This window comes from Corvus kubaryi, unplaced genomic scaffold, assembly GCF_017639235.1.
Source record: "Corvus kubaryi isolate FWS band 111438036 unplaced genomic scaffold, C.kubaryi_AGA036_p1.0 70, whole genome shotgun sequence".
Classification (NCBI taxonomy): domain Eukaryota; kingdom Metazoa; phylum Chordata; class Aves; order Passeriformes; family Corvidae; genus Corvus; species Corvus kubaryi.
In genome coordinates, this window is record NW_024582058.1 from 2,530,688 (window position 1) to 2,548,132 (window position 17,445).

The 17,445-nt window shown below is 42.8% G+C and overlaps 1 protein-coding gene across 1 annotated transcript; it reads right to left on the minus strand.

Moving 5' to 3' along the window:
* Positions 1–250: 250 nt before the first annotated feature.
* On the minus strand, positions 251–17,042 carry ANKEF1 (ankyrin repeat and EF-hand domain containing 1). Its single transcript, XM_042049296.1, has 10 exons — positions 16,974–17,042; positions 11,877–12,263; positions 11,210–11,409; positions 10,017–10,166; positions 9,429–9,552; positions 7,763–8,564; positions 4,949–5,175; positions 3,539–3,705; positions 2,216–2,353; positions 251–1,178 (listed from the first exon to the last, which is right to left on the minus strand). Exons 2-10 carry the CDS (start codon positions 12,220–12,222, stop codon positions 1,053–1,055), a joined length of 2,280 nt encoding a protein of 759 aa, XP_041905230.1. The 5' UTR covers positions 12,223–12,263; positions 16,974–17,042; the 3' UTR covers positions 251–1,052.
* Between the last annotated feature and the right edge of the window lie 403 nt (positions 17,043–17,445).

Below are 17,445 nucleotides of genomic sequence, written 5' to 3' on the forward strand. Positions count from 1 at the left end.
GGAGCAAGATAAATCTCTTAGAAAGAAGCTAGAAGCAAAAAATTGGGAACAATGAATGTGGCATCAATATAGGATGCCCCAGAACAGTGTTGGTTAATAATCCCCTCTGGCAGATTGGAAAAGCTTAGGAAAAGTTACCTGGAGGATGAAGAGATACATATTCAGGTTGGACATCAGGAGGAATTTCTTCATGGAAAGGGTTGTTACCATTGGAATGGGCTGCCCAGGGAGATGGTGGAGTCACCACCCCTGGAGATGTTTAAGAAAAGACTGGATGTGGCACTCAGTGCCATGGTCTGGTTGACACAGTGGTCAGAAGTTAGACTCAGTGATCTCAGTGGCTTGGAACTCTGCAGTGCAGGTCTCCATCACCACCCCCTATGAGATCCCCTCCTTCATCTGAGAGATAACAAGAGTCTGTGGGAGACATGGCAAATGGATTATAGATTATTATATAGAGATTATTATCCTTTCGAGAAATCAGAAGGAAATGAGTATGTGCCCAGTGGGGTGGAAGCGGTTTCAGGTCTCACATGCACTGTGCAAATGAATGGGAGAACATGAAAGAAGTACACTAGGCAGTGATAGTCCTGGTTGTAAATTCTGAACTCTCTGTTGCCTCTACAGACAACCCAGAACACTGCTGTCTTAGCCAATTACTGAATGCTACCTCCATATCGATATATTTAGAGTGGAAGGGTAATGTATTTTCCAGGAAGAAGTTTTGTGTTGAGGTAAAGAAAGCCTTATAAAGCCACACCTTTACAAAGGACGTGTGTGTGACACAACAGTGGCTATTCCATGAAGAACACCGAGCCAGCTCCAAGACTTAGAATCACATGAGAATCAACCTTTTTCCAGACTAAGCCCTCAACAAAAGATCCTGTGTAAGCAACAAAATCTATAGAAGAAAACCTTGATATGATTTTCTTTTATCATAACTGAGATATATTTACTGAGCACTGCACGATTCCTGCCTTGCAAAGGAGTAGCCTTTTACATCTTTGTCTCCTCAAAATATGTGCTGAAGCAGCTTCTTCCAGATGTTGTGCTTAATTCTTAAATTTTCTGTCGAAGAGGGTTGTGAAATCTTCCAGGTGACCATAAAGAGTAGCCCGTTCACGGAGCAATTCTCTCTTTTTTGCAAGCTCTATTGCTGTGGCATCAGGGCTCCATATCTACAAAATAAAGGTATTTGTAGTTAATTTGGATGTGACTTTTGCAACAGAAGCATTAAGAAGATACTGTTAGCTGAACAGAGCCATGTTCTAGCACTCCTTTCCACCATGAGACATAGAAAAGGAGCAGTGTGGCCTCCCAGCAGAAGATAGGTCAACAGTTTGTGTGTGTATAAACAGAGCATTCTCTTGTTGTCACTTCCAATCTATAACATGCCATGGGCTCTGATTACAGATAATGTGGGAAAGAAGATCTTCAGGTAATTATTTAAAATTACTGAGTTGGGTTCACAATCCTCAGAGTGGAAAATAGTAATTAGCTGTAGAGTCATCAGCTATGTAGCCTCAGTCCTCTGAGACCACTGTAGAAACTAGCACAAATCAGGGTTAGGGAAATTATAAACAAACTCCTAACACAACTGCTCAGCCAGCAGTGGTGTTCTTTTCCTTTTTAGGGAGAAAAAAATATTACAAAAATTACCTCACTGTGATTATCTTGTTCTGTTTCTCAGTTATTTCTAAGCGAGTGTTAACAAGACCCTGACAGAGAAGTTATGTTTCCACTATTCCAACTCTAGGAAGCAAATATTTAGTGTACTGTGATACATCTTGTTCAGTAACTGTCACTGACATAAGTCATCGTGTGATAACTAATCAAGAGGGCAAGTTAGAAACTGGTGCTCATGCTATGCAAATACACTCCTATCTTTTAAAAGCAGGAGTATAAAAATACATATCATAAATGTGGTTGCATGTTTATTTTACTGTGGCTCCACTTTAATCCTATTTTAAAACTCGATAAGAGCTCTATTTCCACAATAATTTGTTTTATATAAATATATGTGTTATTATATAATATACATCCCTGAACTCTTTAGTTTGCTGTTGTTTGATGGCAGCCTCTCCAGGCTGTGTCACATCATCTCTAAGCCAGCTGAATGGTGGAAATTTCATGGGGTTGTTCTGGGTTTTGACCCCAGCAAGGTCTACCTTTAAGTTACCATGAAACTGCACTCATGTTTTGCTGCTGTACCTACTTTTCTGGGTCTGAAGGAGATGTCATTTTTGTTTTCTCTTGTTGCCAAAGACTTCCAGTAAGCAGCACTGTTTTTACGGGAACGCTTTATTTTTTCAGGAACAGGTTCTTCCTCAGCTGGCTGAGATACATCTGGAGACTGGAGGGGAAGAAGGTACCAATTATACCAATTCATCATGTTCAGAAGCAAGGCATGCATCCTGCATCTCCTGATACTCTGCTACAATGTTTACTGGGGGAGTATTTTTCTTAATCCCTTCAGAATCTGTTTTTCTTAAAGCTGAATTTTTAAAATCAAAAATTGCAAGGGCCAACCTTTTCAAAGGTAAAAGGCAGCTTTCCTCCTTGGGCACTAAAACATTAGCTGCTCTTTATGACTCCCAAGACAGTCACCTTGTACCACTGGTGATCCCATCCTCTTCCAGGTGAGGAATAAACAAGCACCTAAGGTTGTCATCCTCCCGCCTCTGAAAGTCCGGCGCTTCCTGGACATTCAAAACCTTTGTGAAAGGGGGATGCCAACATTTAGGTACTGGAATTTCTTTATTACACCATCCAGGGCAGCTGGAGGACACTTCTATCCATGCAAATACAACTGCATCTTCTGCCTAAATAGCATCCTGGATCTGACTAACAAGTACCACTGCTGAATCAGGAAGGTCTCATCCACAATAAGAGAACCAGGATGTGGTCATGGAGGCTGATGTCAGCTTGGGATAAGGCAATGCTGAGGTGCTGAAGGCTCGCAGAGGGTGCAGGAAAAGCATTCAGAAATAAAACAGGTAAACATCAGTGTGGGACTTGAGAAACAGGACTCAGGTAAATAGTGGAAGAGGAAGGATATGGGACAAGATGGAAAATAGGAAGTTAGCAAGTTTCAATGAATTCAACTAGGAGAATAAAATAACCTTTTTATCAGTTTGAAGGGTATTGTTCTTATTTTGTGGAAAAAAAAAAAAAAAAAAAGGTGCTCCCTTTAAGAAATTATGGTTACCAGTTGTTCAGTGTTTACCACAACAGAGCTGGATGAGCATATACTTCAGGAGGAGGGAAAAAGAAAAGGAAATCTTTTTCTGTGTCCTGTCAGTGATACAGGACATCACTCTTAATGTGTGTCTGGGGAAGACATGAAGTTTGTGTAAGTAGCAAGACAAATTTCAACTGATGAACAAGTTCTAATACTGACAAGAACAAGTACTGGCATCTCACTTTAACAAAGCTGCCTGAGTTACAGCATTAGAGAGAAATGGGTGGCAAAGAAAGGAAAGAAAGAAGCTCCCTGCTAACTATTAGCAAATCAGTTCTTTGTTACCATCTCTCATACCTCTTTTTTCACAGGTTTCGGTGGCTCTGCTGGTTTTGGCTTCCCACCTTTTGCTGGCTTTGCTTCTTCTTTTTCTTGTTCTTCTGCCAAAATTTGCAGTTGATTTTCGAGCAGAGCAATTATTGTAGCATCTTCAAATACTTGAGCAAGATCAAGAGCAGTCTTTCCTGTATTTAAAAAAAAAAAATCTGTGTAAAACATGAAAATTAACTTTGGCACTGGATTATTGCCACTGGATAATGACAGTACAATCAACTGAATTTAATATGGCCACTATTTTATTAACCATCCCATATACCAGCAGTGTACCTGACATTGGTGTGAGGACCAGCAGTCATCAGCACTGCTCGCAGAAATAAGACCTGGCAGAAATGAGCCTTGAAACCCAATATTGCAGGAATTCTTGGATTACTTGCTTTGTTCTTAGTGTTCTGACATTTGCAGCTTAATACACTGGTCCTGCAGGTTGTCATTTTGATCTCTGAGAGCTGAGAGCATTTAGCACTAGGAGCTACTTGGTCTGCATTCCTAATCCTGTACTGAGCTAGCCCTCTCCTTCTTCCTGTACTTGCTCTGTGGCTGGCAAGGGAAAGCCCCATGATGTAAATGAACAGCTTCAGTGCTTAATGAAGGAAAAAAGTCTGTCCTGGTTCTTATGAAACTCTGGCTGTGAAGTATCTGTGAGACTGGACTGCTGTGTGAATCAGAACTCCACATGATATCAGAAATAAGGAATACACGTCCCTTCCACAAGCAGGGTTTCACTACTAGGCATTTTGGCAAGGAAAGTCTCATGGTGTACCAGTGTTGCCTCCTGTGTTAGAGCAAGAGCTTAAAAGGCAATGCATGTTAACTGTTTAAGTTACTGTGGAGACAGAGGAAATAACACTGAACTAGGGATCTGCTGTGAGGAGGTAACACTTCAGTACCAGTTCAGATTTGGTTTTCTGTTAAGTATTTTTTTCTCAGGTGTTATATTTACATGTAGAGCAGCAAGGAGGTTTTTTAACCAGGGCTGCCTGTGCCTAAAAATAAATCACCTAAATGGATGGCAGACTATTCTCTGGGCCACAGCTGAAATTTAGTTTTCTCTCAAATAAGAATAATAACAACTAGATAGAATGTTTTCGTTAAAGCCACTTATAGTTCTGTATGTATCTTGCGAGGAGCAACAGTGTCCTGAATCGTGTAATTAAATTACTTCATGTAATTATGTTACTCCATTTTCTAGGTACATAAAACCCAAGAAAGCTGACTTTTTCAATAATGATTCCACACAGGAGAAAACTAACTGAACCTGGTACCTTCATCCCAGTCCTGACAGCAACCCTAGATGCAGAACAGTTCTCAAAGTGTTCCAGGTGTTTTTTTAATAAAGAAACAGCCTATTTTGGAGACATTGCTATTTACCATTGCTGTTTGTAGCTTGGATGTCGGCACCTGCAGTGATTAAATAATAGACCATATCCAGCCTGGAGGCCTCAATGGCTCTCATCAGCGGCGTGGCATCACCTATTGCAGGGGCATTCACTGCTGCTCCAGCCTTCACGAGCACCTCAGCGATATCCAGGTGTCCATTATAGCAAGCATGATGCAGAGGAGTCCACAGGAAATTGTCTGTTGCGTTTACATCAGCCCTGCACAGGAGTAAGAGCAGTTGTGGCAGCTGAAGCTGTCGAGTACCTGCAGTAACAGCCCCAGCTCCAAGTGCAATCAGTGGGAACTCCCTGCTGCAATGGCATATTCAATGTAAATAGCTATTTTCATATTGCTACTGCTACTCTGAAACCATTTGAGTCTCTGAATCTGTCATGGAATAGTAATTGTAAGAATGTGCCTGGGTGCTGCTCATGTCCCCCACTTAAACCATCAGTGTCCTTTACATGGAGCTTTTCATGGGTATAGGAAAAAACCCAGGCATTTGAACACCTTAGTCCTGTAAAAGGCTCCTAGTGTTTGTGCTCCAGCTTCGCTGAGAATGGCAGAAAGCAGATTAAGGAATTCAAAAAGTAGACTTCTGGGCCAAGAACAGGTGCTGCAGAATATGTGGCAACATTGCAGAGCTCGCCTGCACAAGAGGAAAGTGTTCACCTTTCCTTCCAGTGTTGCTGCCCTCTGCCTGCTTCATTTCTCTGCATTGGCTTCTCCCTTTGACAAATGAGTTACAAAAGGTCTGCCTTGGAAATCTGAGCATTGAAAAAACTATTCAGCTACTGTGTTGCTGGACTAGGATCTGTGTTTGCTCCCAAATTAAAACTGGGATGTTCTGGAGAAAGCAAGGGCTAGTTCAGGGGAGATTCTTGCAATATGCTGCCTTTGGATGAAGCTGAGAGGAAAAGCGTTATCAGCCCTAGAGGTCCTGAAGGGAGTTAGGGTCGCTGTCCCACTTACTCTATGGACAAAAAACTGCTGTCTTCCCAAAAGACAAGGAGGAAAGGAGAAAGAAGAAAAATTATGAAGGAAGCTGCTTCCAGGGATAACTATTTGCTCTTCAGGTCAGGTGATTAAGTCTAGGTAAAAGCATAGATTAATCTGTTCTTCTTTCCTTGTTTAAATTTTTAATCTTTTTCAGAATTCTACCTTTGATGAGATCTCAGCACAGTAAATTCCCCTGACCTACCTCTTTTATTGGTGTTATGTTTCAGTCACTAAGCCATTATGGTTTATTCGTATGCGGTTTTCATTTGTGTTTTAATTCTCATTAAAATAAGCTCCTTCAGTAATTTCACTTTCTCTTTCAACCCAACCTCCTTGCCTGCACTCAGACTCTGTCTACCCCTGAATCCTTTTTCCTAACTTCATTCTAGCAGAAACAAACCAATCAATGGGAACAGGGACAATGCAGCACTAATTTAAAAATTCCTCAGCGTTTTCTGCCCATCAAGCACAGAATTTCCCATCAGACCAAATTTCATTTACTTCTGATTCTTTCTGGAGGAAGATAGAAAGTAGATACCACAAATTTAATTTTAAACCTAATAAATGTTAAACATTTATCTGGTTAAATGTTTTCTTTTCTATTCAATATGTATTTGTGGTTCTGTACTGAAAAGGTTATATTGTAAAAGGTATTTGAATGCCCGTGCCAAACTGCAAGCCCATGAGGCTGAGAGATGCAAACCTAAACGCTACTGATAACTTTTCTCTCCATTTTCATTTCTGTCAATTGGAAAAATCTCAAAACTGGTACTATTTTTATAAGCTAAGTTACTATGTTTCTAGGTTTTAATTGTTAAATATGATGTGACCAGTGCTGTCTATTGAGGCTGATAAAAGGAGTAGAGATTAATTTGGTGGGTTAATTTGGTAGCTCTTACATCGTTACCTTTGGAAAACCTGACTATACACATTACACAATTTCCCATATGCTCCAGGAATGTCAGTGTAATTACCAGGGTGTGTAAAGATCCATGTGCTGTTAGTCTTTGCAGGAACCAGAGCAATGACTGCAGCCACTTTCCCTGAGATATTAATATTAACATGAATTCTATCTATGGGTAGAGAGGACAAGGTTAACGTAAATACCTTTGAAAAATGTTCATTTAAGCATTTATGTGAAGGATTGTAGGACTGCAGCAGTCTGACAAGAAGAGATTATGCTATTACACAAGTATGACTGAATCTTTCTGAAATTGCTTTCATTTTTAAGCTGTCATTGAGATTTTTCACAAGTGTGTCTGCAGGCTACAAAATTGCTGAAGCGCTTCTAAAATGAGGAACAGACTAATTAGTAGCAGGGGCTTCTGATGTAAATCCTGCTGCTTCAGCCTGCCTCAGCTGCAGAGGGAAGTGGTAGCTTAAACCAGGCATGTGGAACAGGAAAGTCCAGGATCACCTCGATGGTTTCAGGCAAGTCCTTTGAGTCAGATTTCCCCAAAATCATTCACCAGTTTGAGAGTTTGGTTGTGAGGATTCACTACTTGAAACATGGGTATGAACTCTGCAGCTGACTAAACGTCAACAGTCCAGATGCCAAAAATTTCAGTTCTGGGGAACTTGCCGCTCGGTTGTTTCAATTTCCATGCTACTAAAATGTGAAAAATAATAAACTAACGCCCTGTGGCTCGGGATCTTAGGGTACTAACTTAAATATTAAATGTCACTTAAGCAAAAAACCAAACCATAGCCTTTTGCATCCAAATATTTACTGGATGTTTACGCTTTTGAAATAAATAATAGCAATTATTTATTCCCAAAATAGCAATTAAATTGAAATTATCTTACCCCTTTTCCAGAAGAAACTCCACAAGAACTATGTTGCCACTTGCACATGCGAGCATCAAAGGCGTTTTGTAATATTTATCTTTGATGTCTATTGGCACACCCTCGTCGAACGCTTTCTGCAGAGACACGAAGTCTCCCGCTCTGACGAGGTAGTTGATATCCATGTAGGTTTTCCTTGGCTCGTCTACGTACCAGGCACGGTCATCGAGCACGGGATGGGCAGATTGCTGGTCCCGTTTGAAACGCTGCTCTTCAGGAATGTTTGGAACAGCCTCAACCATGTACGTAGGGAAGCCATCTTCCCATAGTGGACGTTCACTCTTTGGAATTACACAAATCGGGACAGGGAGGCCTTTTTTGCCTTTTTTTCTTGGTGGTTTCTTCTTCTTCTTCTTCTTTGCTTTGGGCCCAAAGGATGAGAGCAGAAAGGCTTTCTGTAAGTATTTTGAGCCTTTAAAAAAATCATCAAGGCTGATCCTGTCAGCAGATGTTTCATGCTTTTTAGCAAAAGTTTCTAGTTGTTCCTCGTCCACGGTGCCCCAGTGCTTCTGAATAACTGATATAAAATCATTTCTGGATACCATCCCATCTCCTTCCTCGTCAATCTCAAACTCCTTGCGGATGGCATCCTCGTGCTGCAAGGACCAGTCGTACACCTTCAGGTACCAGGCAAGGGTCTCATCTGGTTTCTTAAAGGCTTTTTCAACTTTGCGCAATACTGCCGCTGCTGCTTTAAAGCCAGCGTTCTTGGCAGCCTCCCTGGGGGTCATATGTGCCAAGTTTGTCCATGTAGGATCACAGCCTAGAAATATGGACACAATTTGGCTGATAGTGCAGTGGAATTCCTAATTATGTAATATAAGAAACTTGTAATCCACAGGCAACTCATTGCCACAGGCCTACAATTTTATACTGTTTCAGCTATAAATAGCAATGGTAGGTGGCACCACATCATTGATCCTAGACTGGAAGGTCAGCCACATGTCCATATTTGCTTCCCAAAGGGAGAAGCATTGGGCAACCCATGCTCTATTTATTCATCCACTCATGAATATGTATAGAAAGACAGAAGTTCAGAGGAGACTTCACATTTTTAAAGTGGTGAGCAAGGTTAAGAAGAAGCAAACTAAGATTAAAATGTTACTTATTTCTATACCTGAACATTACAATTTGGCAATGGACCACTAGTTAAATGTTTGATTTAACAAGAACAGAATATGGGATTTTGCATGGTCCTCTTGGATCAAACCTTGAAGTGCCATGATCATCTGATTAAGTCAGGAAAGGATCACAGCTGCTTCAGGGCATGTTTCAATACCCACAGGCATGAAGTTTTCCTCATGAGTGCAGAGATTTTTTTTTTTAATGATCATCAAATCAAAAATTTATTTCTATTGGAAGTTTCAATACAAATACATCTAAAACCAACTAAACCCAGAACCACTTAATACTGTCCAACACTAAGTCATACAAATCCCTGGTGCTTCTGCTGCTTTAAGAATCTCATCCACAATAGATAAGAGCCTCTGTTAGGCCCCTCTGAATGAGAATTTTGCCACAGGGTACCCAAGAGTCAAATCCTTCAGAGATATCCAAATGAAATCTTTCCTTTAGCACAGAAATAGAATATAGATAATAGTTGTAAAGTAACTTAGTTTTCATGTACCTCTTTGTCCTATATACCTGCAGCAATCTGCAAATCCTCCCTCCGCAGCATAATGAAGTGGTGTGTTACCATTCATAGCAATCAGTTTCAAGTCTGCATTATAACCTGAAATAATCGTCAGAATCTAGAAAAACAAACAGAGTCCCACCAAAAATCTTGTCTGTTTCTTAACATGTGAAAATGTGAGATTGATTTACAAATAAATGCAGTATCTTACATTCCCATTTTAATAATGAAGTTCTCTCCCATGTCCAGCTGGTCAATGCACATATAACATTAATGTTTTCTATAGTATTATGTTTATTTAGCTGTACAACCTTGTACAGTTGTAGACCCAAGGAAAATCTTCATTCTTGACAGCTCACTGTAAGCCCCTGTGTGGTCTATCTATCACTGCTGGATTCCCTTTGATACTTAAAAAGAATCTGCTTTTGATTACTGATCATTATGCTTTGATCAGCTGAGATAATGGACTAAAAAAAAACCCCAAAAAACACACTCCAAAAAACCAAAACAAAACCCCACAACAACAAAAAACCACCCAAGTTTGGCTTTGCAGCAATGCTGTAGCACCACAAATGTTAATACCTCAAAAAAGCCTCCTTTGGCTGCGAAATGTGCAGCACTGTGTCTTTCAAAGTCAAACAGGTTCGCGTCAGCTCCCCTCTGAAGCAGATCACGCACCACCTCGACAGCTCCTTCCCTTGCAGCTTCCATCACGGCTGTGCGCCCCGTGGCCTGCAGGGGAGCACGAGAACAGCTCCGAATTTGCTCCGTGTGCTGAGGCTGGAACAGTAGCATCTGACCGTTCCAGGCCGGCATAAAACTGGAAGTCTCCTTTTAGTTATTACTGGGAAAAGGAGACAAGCCTAATAGTTTCAAAGATACTTGCAGGAAAACTTTCAGAATCCAGTCATAGTGCTGCTAAGGTAGAGTAGCCAGATCCCAGCAAGTCAAGTACATTGAAAGCTTGAGTTCCTGAATAATGCCCATGAAAATCAACTCCTTAGTTAAGGAATCCTTTATTCTGTGGGCATGTTCTCATGCATGTTTACAACATTTAACACAAAATACTACCTCATCTTATGAAAGAAGGAGCATAAGGAGCTAATGCTGGAGGAGTGCTGTGGGGAGGGCAAAGCAACCAGGGAATTTCACTACGGTTCTGTGAGGAAAAGTTCACACTCTAAAACATTAATGTTGTCTTTTTCTAGATAATAATGTTGTCTTTTTCTAGATAATAATGGATTATCCCTTAAAGGGAAGGCTTGAGCTCCTTGATTTGTCAACAGCACAGAGCTTCAGTCTTTCAGGTATTTGTTAAATTAAGGAAGCAAACAAAGCGATTAAGACATACAAAAGAGAAAAACAATTCTTATACCTCGTTCCTGCCTTGATTGCTCATCAGGTTTTTCCTAATGGACTTACCTTTTAGTGAATATTATTTCAACTCCGAAAATCTAAGGACACATCAAGGCAAATTACAAATCAGCACTGCTCCACTGAAGTACAGTGAACTGCAGCTCCTAAGAGCTGGCCCAGTTACATTTAAGTTCGGGGAAATATTTGCACTCTAAACCTACAAAAAGCTAAAAGAAGACTTAAATCCCCCTCCTCCAAAAAAAGGGGTGGTACGGAAGAGAGGAAGAGGTATGGCCACAGAGTTAAGCGATTTTCACTGCTTTATTATTTTAATGTGAGGATTTTAGATCATGTACTCTGCTCATCTGGTATTTATTCTATACTCCTGTATCTGTTCTTAGTTACAGAAATGCTCATACCGGGTCTTTTGCATGGGGATCTGCTCCTTTCTCCAAGAAAATCAGGCATATTTCTTTAATCTCATGAGCTTTCTCACAGGCTTGTAGAAGCACAGACCTCCCAGTAGTAGTACAGTTGTTGACATCTGCACCATATTCCAAGGCAATTCGCAGGCAGTGGGAGTGGCGTACTGTGGGTGAAAGGCAGTAAAACAAAATACCTGCAAAGGAAACCAGTGGGGATTAGGGTGCAAAAGAAAATTACTAGAAGGGTTATGAGAGTGTGAGCTTCACAGCAGAACAATCTGCAACAGAGACCCCTTCACTGAGGGTATATCCATGCAAAAAAGGCTTCTACTTCAGAGTCAGTCTTTACTTGGGGAGTAAACCAGAGTTTAGTATGTCACAGGTCATGGGAGGAATGTGATTCTCAATTGTAAGTTACCTCTCCGATCTGTACTGGGAAGACTTATAATTTAAAGGCCTAGACTCTTCAGGGAGAATTATTTTCATTTCCATCAGAGCCAACAGCTTTCCATGTGGCCAACAGCTTCTCTTGGGCTGTAAGGATTTCCCTCAACTGTGGTTTCTCTCCACAGGTGGGACACATCATATGCAGTAAGTGTGTCACACAGTTAAGGGATCACTTTATGGTATTTCTGGTCTGATAAGGTTCCTTCTCACTCACCTTTCCCTTCATTATCCACAGCAGTCATGTTTGCATTAGCTTTTGCTAATAATTCCAAAACCACCTCATGGCCTAGCTCAGCTGCCTTCATGGCTGGAGTGCGTCCCATCTTGTCATGGACATTTGGATGAGCTCCATGTTCCAGCAGGAAGCGGCACATTTCAATGTCATTTTTCATGGAGGCCAAGTGAAAGGCACTATATCCTTCCTTAGGCTCTGTGTGATTAATGAGATCTGGGAATCCTTTCTGGATGAGATTTTCTATTTGCTTCTTGTCTTTCTCATGAACACACTGAAGAAGTTTGTAGATCTGCAATTTTAGAAGTCTTTTATCTACTGGTAACATCCCAGGATAGGGAAGACTGTCTTCTCTCAAAGAAATATTTTCTGTGTGGGGAGAGAAGAAAATATGTAATCTCAGAGATGAGATTAAATGACATGCCAGTAAAACCAGGAATCAGACCATACTCACAGCATGAAAATACCCACTTTACCTTGACAGAACACTAGGCTTTGAATTAATTTATCTTTTATTATGGGCAGCACATATAGAGACTATATAAACCCAAGCAGCACCTTGCAAGATTTTCCTGTCTAGTCATCCAAATGTTCTGAAGAACACCCAAATGTTCAAGGAGAAAATTAAGTTAAGAAGCTGTAGGGTAACTGCTCTCCATTCAAAGACCTGTTATAATCTACAATTACTTGGAAGCCTAGGGGGAGGCTGTTCATCTGTCATTTTCAGCTGGAAAAAAATCGCAAGACACTGTGTCCTCTGCACTTGCTGAAACACAAAATTGATACTAAAATTGATACTAACATCACCTCATCAGTGCCTGAGCACCTTCCCTTTTTTTTTTTTTTGGTAGCTGATGCATGAACTTCCTTCCAGCCTATGCACATAAAAGAGTAAGTAGAATATCTCTGCAACAAAAACCTTGGGGAAAAAAAGATGCAGATAGCGGGACACTGGTCTGGGAAAAGGTTCTTCCAGGTCATGCATCACATGCTTCTTGAAAACAATGCAGTGCAGGACTTTGAACTTGCCTCAATTCTTGCCTCAATTCTGGGTGTTTTTTGGGTTTTTTCTTTTAGGTTTTTTAGCCTCTTTTAGCTAGTCTCAGCACTCATGGCTGGAGGGTCAAGGAGGGTCAGACATTATAGGGACCATTTCTGAAGCTTGCCTAAGTGGATGGGAAACTTCCTATCAGCTTCAACAAGCCTTGGGTCAGCCCATCCTCCAGAACTCTTACAGGACATGCAACAAAATCAGGTGGAGGAACATCTGTTAGAGAATACTTAGGGTTTGGTTTGTTTGGGTTTATTTATTGCAATGTAATCTGTAAATAGGACCACTCAGCATCTCCCTGGCTTCTGCTGGGTGCTTTGCTGATGTCCATGAGAAGGTGAGATTGAAGAGAGAGATGAAGAACAATTCCAACAGACTTTCTGAGGCAAGACCTTCCATTCTGTAAAGGAAGCCTGAGAGAAAACTGCAGGAAAAGCAGAAAAAGAGGACTGAAGGTGAATCATGTTGGGAATGGATAGAGAGGTAATTTTTGTACCACAGGTATAACATCCCAGTTGTAGTTTCTGTAGCTATTGCCTTTCATTTCTTTTGCAGTTCCGTGGCCAGCATTGCTTTGGAACAACAGAGATGGGGTCAAGTTTACTGTTGATAGGTTCCTGAGAGTTGTCCCTTTTTTTTCCCTGCCAGACAAGGCCCTCAGCTCCCTCCCTGTGCATACAGCCATGCTGGGAGAATACGCTATTATTAGAAGCTGCTCCCTTGCAGAAGTGTTTGAGTGGGTATTCAAATGCAAAGACTTTCTCCTTGCAGTGAAATCTGGTCTGAATAGGTCAGCTGCTCTCAGATGTTGTCCATTTAAACATCACATTACATAAATTCTTTTCTGTTTAGGTCTTACAAAACCCTCATCCTGATCATATGCAAAGTATGTTCTTACATTGCACAATGAAATAATTAAGCAGCAATAACTTAAATCTGTCACCTGTGGCTTGTTCATTCTCATCCCTCATCCCTCATCATGATGTGCTTCTTGTGGCATGCTGTCCAGGGAAAGGGAATAAATGCAGACATTTTTATCCTGCTGACAGGAGTTACACCTATAGCAACCCTGTCGTCCCAAAGCTTAGAGCTGAGAAATAAGGCTACTTCAGAGTAATCCCCTGCTAGAAGTGAACACTAGAGTCCCCACAGAGCCTGGCTTTTAGAGCCTGAAACCTTAGGAAGGAATTTCTGAGCAAATCCTCAATACAGGAAGTTTTTTTTCTGGCTTCTGAGTATAGGGAAAAGTTGTGATGTAAACTCTGCAGGGGCTGTGAGGAGGAGCAGCAGGAAGGTACTGCAGGAAAGGCTCTTACAGTACTTACACCACTGAAATTCACTGAAAGAAATGTTTTTAAAGCTACTTAGATGGAACTGACAAGCTTAAATGTTCTCCCATGCTCTTGTTCCACTTCCTACCATCCTGCAGCTGTAAGGAACTTTGGTTTACTTCCAAAAACTTTCTTCCCACTGTTATTCATCATTTGCACCTGGATTTTGCACAGCATTTTTTTCAGGAACTCATTTAGGAGTAACTTGCATTTTCTCCCCTTCTTTCTCCCCCTGAAGCTGCAAATACTGAAGAAATGACATTCTCTTTGGACACAGGTTAGTAATGCCACAGAACATGAGCAGAACTGCAGTTGGTAAAAACCTGTTAGTAACTAACCTTCGATGAAGGCACAAATGGATATAATATTCAGTGCATATGGATTTGGATTTATTTCATGGATTATCCTGGAGATTCCTTGAGGTACTTGCTCCCTATAACCTCTGCCCCATGCAGGACATGAGATTGATGGCATACCTTACACTTACTGTACACTTTCATTTTTGCTCCCAGTGTAATCCACAATTCAGTACAATCTGAGTCCTGATCAGATTTTTTCTGGTGCTTTTGAGATGCTTACCACAGTATTCTTTTAATATTTCATGCACAGTAATAAAATTATTTCCATGAACAGAAGTGAAATTGTTTTTATCACAACAGTGAAGTTTGTTGTTATCACAATTCAACCACCACCGAGACCTTACCCTGTTTAAAGTCTTTGCTTCAAAGCATTAGGAACCAACAATTTACATTAAAACAACCATAACATTTTAACTGTTACAGTTAATATTTCTTTGCAGCATTTGTTGAAAGTAACTGGATCAAGTTTTATTAGAAGCTTCTAAAGTAGCAGAATCAAAGAAAGACAGGTGGGACAAAAAACTCTACCCAGAGTCATGTAAAGTTATAAGCAAGGGGAAAAGGCTTCTAAAATGAAAATACAACTGCAGCATCTTGACAATTTTTATTAATACTACCAACCCTATGTACTTCATAGATTTTTTTTTTATCACTTCACATGTAACAGATGGTTTAATGGAAAATGAGGGATTGTTAGTGTGGCTTTGAGACAGTCATGCTCTGGGGAGGGCTTCATGAAGCCATGATGACAAATCCCAAGCTTGTAACATTTGCTTAGCAACAATTTTATCTGTTGACAAACATCAAGAGACTCGCTACCGTCATTCTGCCAGCTTGTGTCACTGTTTTGATTGAAAGCATGAACTCATTCCAAATCCAGATTAATCCTTTTCTCGGTACACCTGGTATTAAGAAAATCGTTTTAGTCAGATTCCTGTTTTCCCACAAAGCTTTCCAAGCTGTGATGGAGGTAGATTGATAGAGAGGGAAGTTCTAGCAGCTGGTGAACTCACTCCCTGTCTCCCACTCAAAGCCTGGTGCCTGACTGCTGCTGGAAGCACTCGTGACTCCTTTAAAGTTTGCAACATTTTTAAGTTCAGTACCAACATTTCCAGTTGAAAACATCCCTTTAATTATCACTATTCACAAACCAGTAAACAAAATTTTCATGTGTTTTATCTTTAGTGAAAGAAAATAGCTGAGCACTTTCTAAATTTAATCCCTTTGCATGCTGGGCACAGAGATAAGCATGAGCCCTATATGTCAATATAAAAGGAACCAATATGGTAACAGTGCCATGCTATATTTACAGCTTTATGTGAATAATTGCACTGAATTTTTGGCTGTGACTAATGTTTAATAGGAGTGATGCAGCAAAATCTTCCTAAAACTGAATTCCAGTATCATGAATGGCCTACAATGCTGTGGGTTTTTGGTGTTAATTCTCCAGAAATGCCTTGCCTTGGGCTGCAGCATAGCTGAGCACAGTGATGGGCACTTAGGTCTGAACTGAGCAGGTTTCAATGTTGTGTGGATATCTCAGCCCAGATCCAGCCCTTTGGGAAACAGGTCCCAGCCTGAGCACTGTAAAGGCAGGCCCAAGGTTATGGCTGGGTTGGATCAAAAGATGTGCATCCTTTTGTCTTCAGCTTGCCTTGCAACTTCCAGTCACCTCAGCGACCATCCCAACTGGGATGTAATCGAGCCCAAATTGCCAGCGGCAGGCAGCCCTCGGGGCCAGCCAGCACCTGGGAATCGGGTTTGTGAGCAACACCTGCGGGGACGGGGGCTCAGGGGAGGTGGCTCCTCAGCCAGGAGCAGAGCTGGACTCCAGGAAAGCCTCTGGAGTTCTGGGGAGTTGGGCATGAGGTGCTGCTGCGCCCAGGAGCAAGGAACAGGGTGAGCGACCACTCCTGCCCAGGGCCCTGGAGAAGTCAGGTAGTAGATAAATACGGTGTTGGTTTATTTTCCGGGGGCTGCGACTCAGAGGAACGGGCAGTCTGTGGAGGAGACTGGCTTTAACGGGAGAGAAACTGCTGGAAGGGGAGGATGCTGGCGAGCTGGTGATGACCCAGTGTTCCCTGCCAAGGGCGCGCTGGTCTGACCGTGCTGACACCCGAGCTGAGGTAACTGCCCGCGGCGAGAGGTGAGGGCCGTGAGGGGGGCGATGTGCGCCGTATCTGTGTCCGGCGAGGCTGCGCTCAGCCCTCACAGCCCGTCGGCTCTGCCCCAACCCCTCCGCAGTGCCGGCGAGGCGGCGTCCCGAGCCCCGCCGCCCTCTCGCCACCACGCTCGGCAGCGGGGGCGGCTGCGACCCTCGGCAGCCCCGGGCACTCACCTGAGGAGCAGGGGGACGCTGAGGACCCGGGGCCCGCAGCCGGACCCCCGCCCGCCGCAGCGGCCGCCATGGCCGCCATGGCCATCTCCTTGGCAACGGCGTCTGGCGGGCGTGAGGCGGCACGGCTTCCCCCCAGCCGGCGGGGCCCCTCAGTGCCGCTCCCGGATCCCCCCAGCCGGCGGGGCCCCTCCGTGCCCCCGGATCCCCCCAGCCGGCGGGGCCCCTCAGTGGTGCCCCCGGATCCCCCCAGCCGGCGGGGCCCCTCAGTGGTGCCCCCGGATCCCCCCAGCCGGCGGGGCCCCTCAGTGGTGCCCCCGGATCCCCCCAGCCGGCGGGGCCCCTCAGTGGTGCCCCCGGATCCCCCCAGCCGGCGGGGCCCCTCAGTGGTGCCCCCGGATCCCCCCAGCCGGCGGGGCCCCTCAGTGGTGCCCCCGGATCCCCCCAGCCGGCGGGGCCCCTCAGTGGTGCCCCC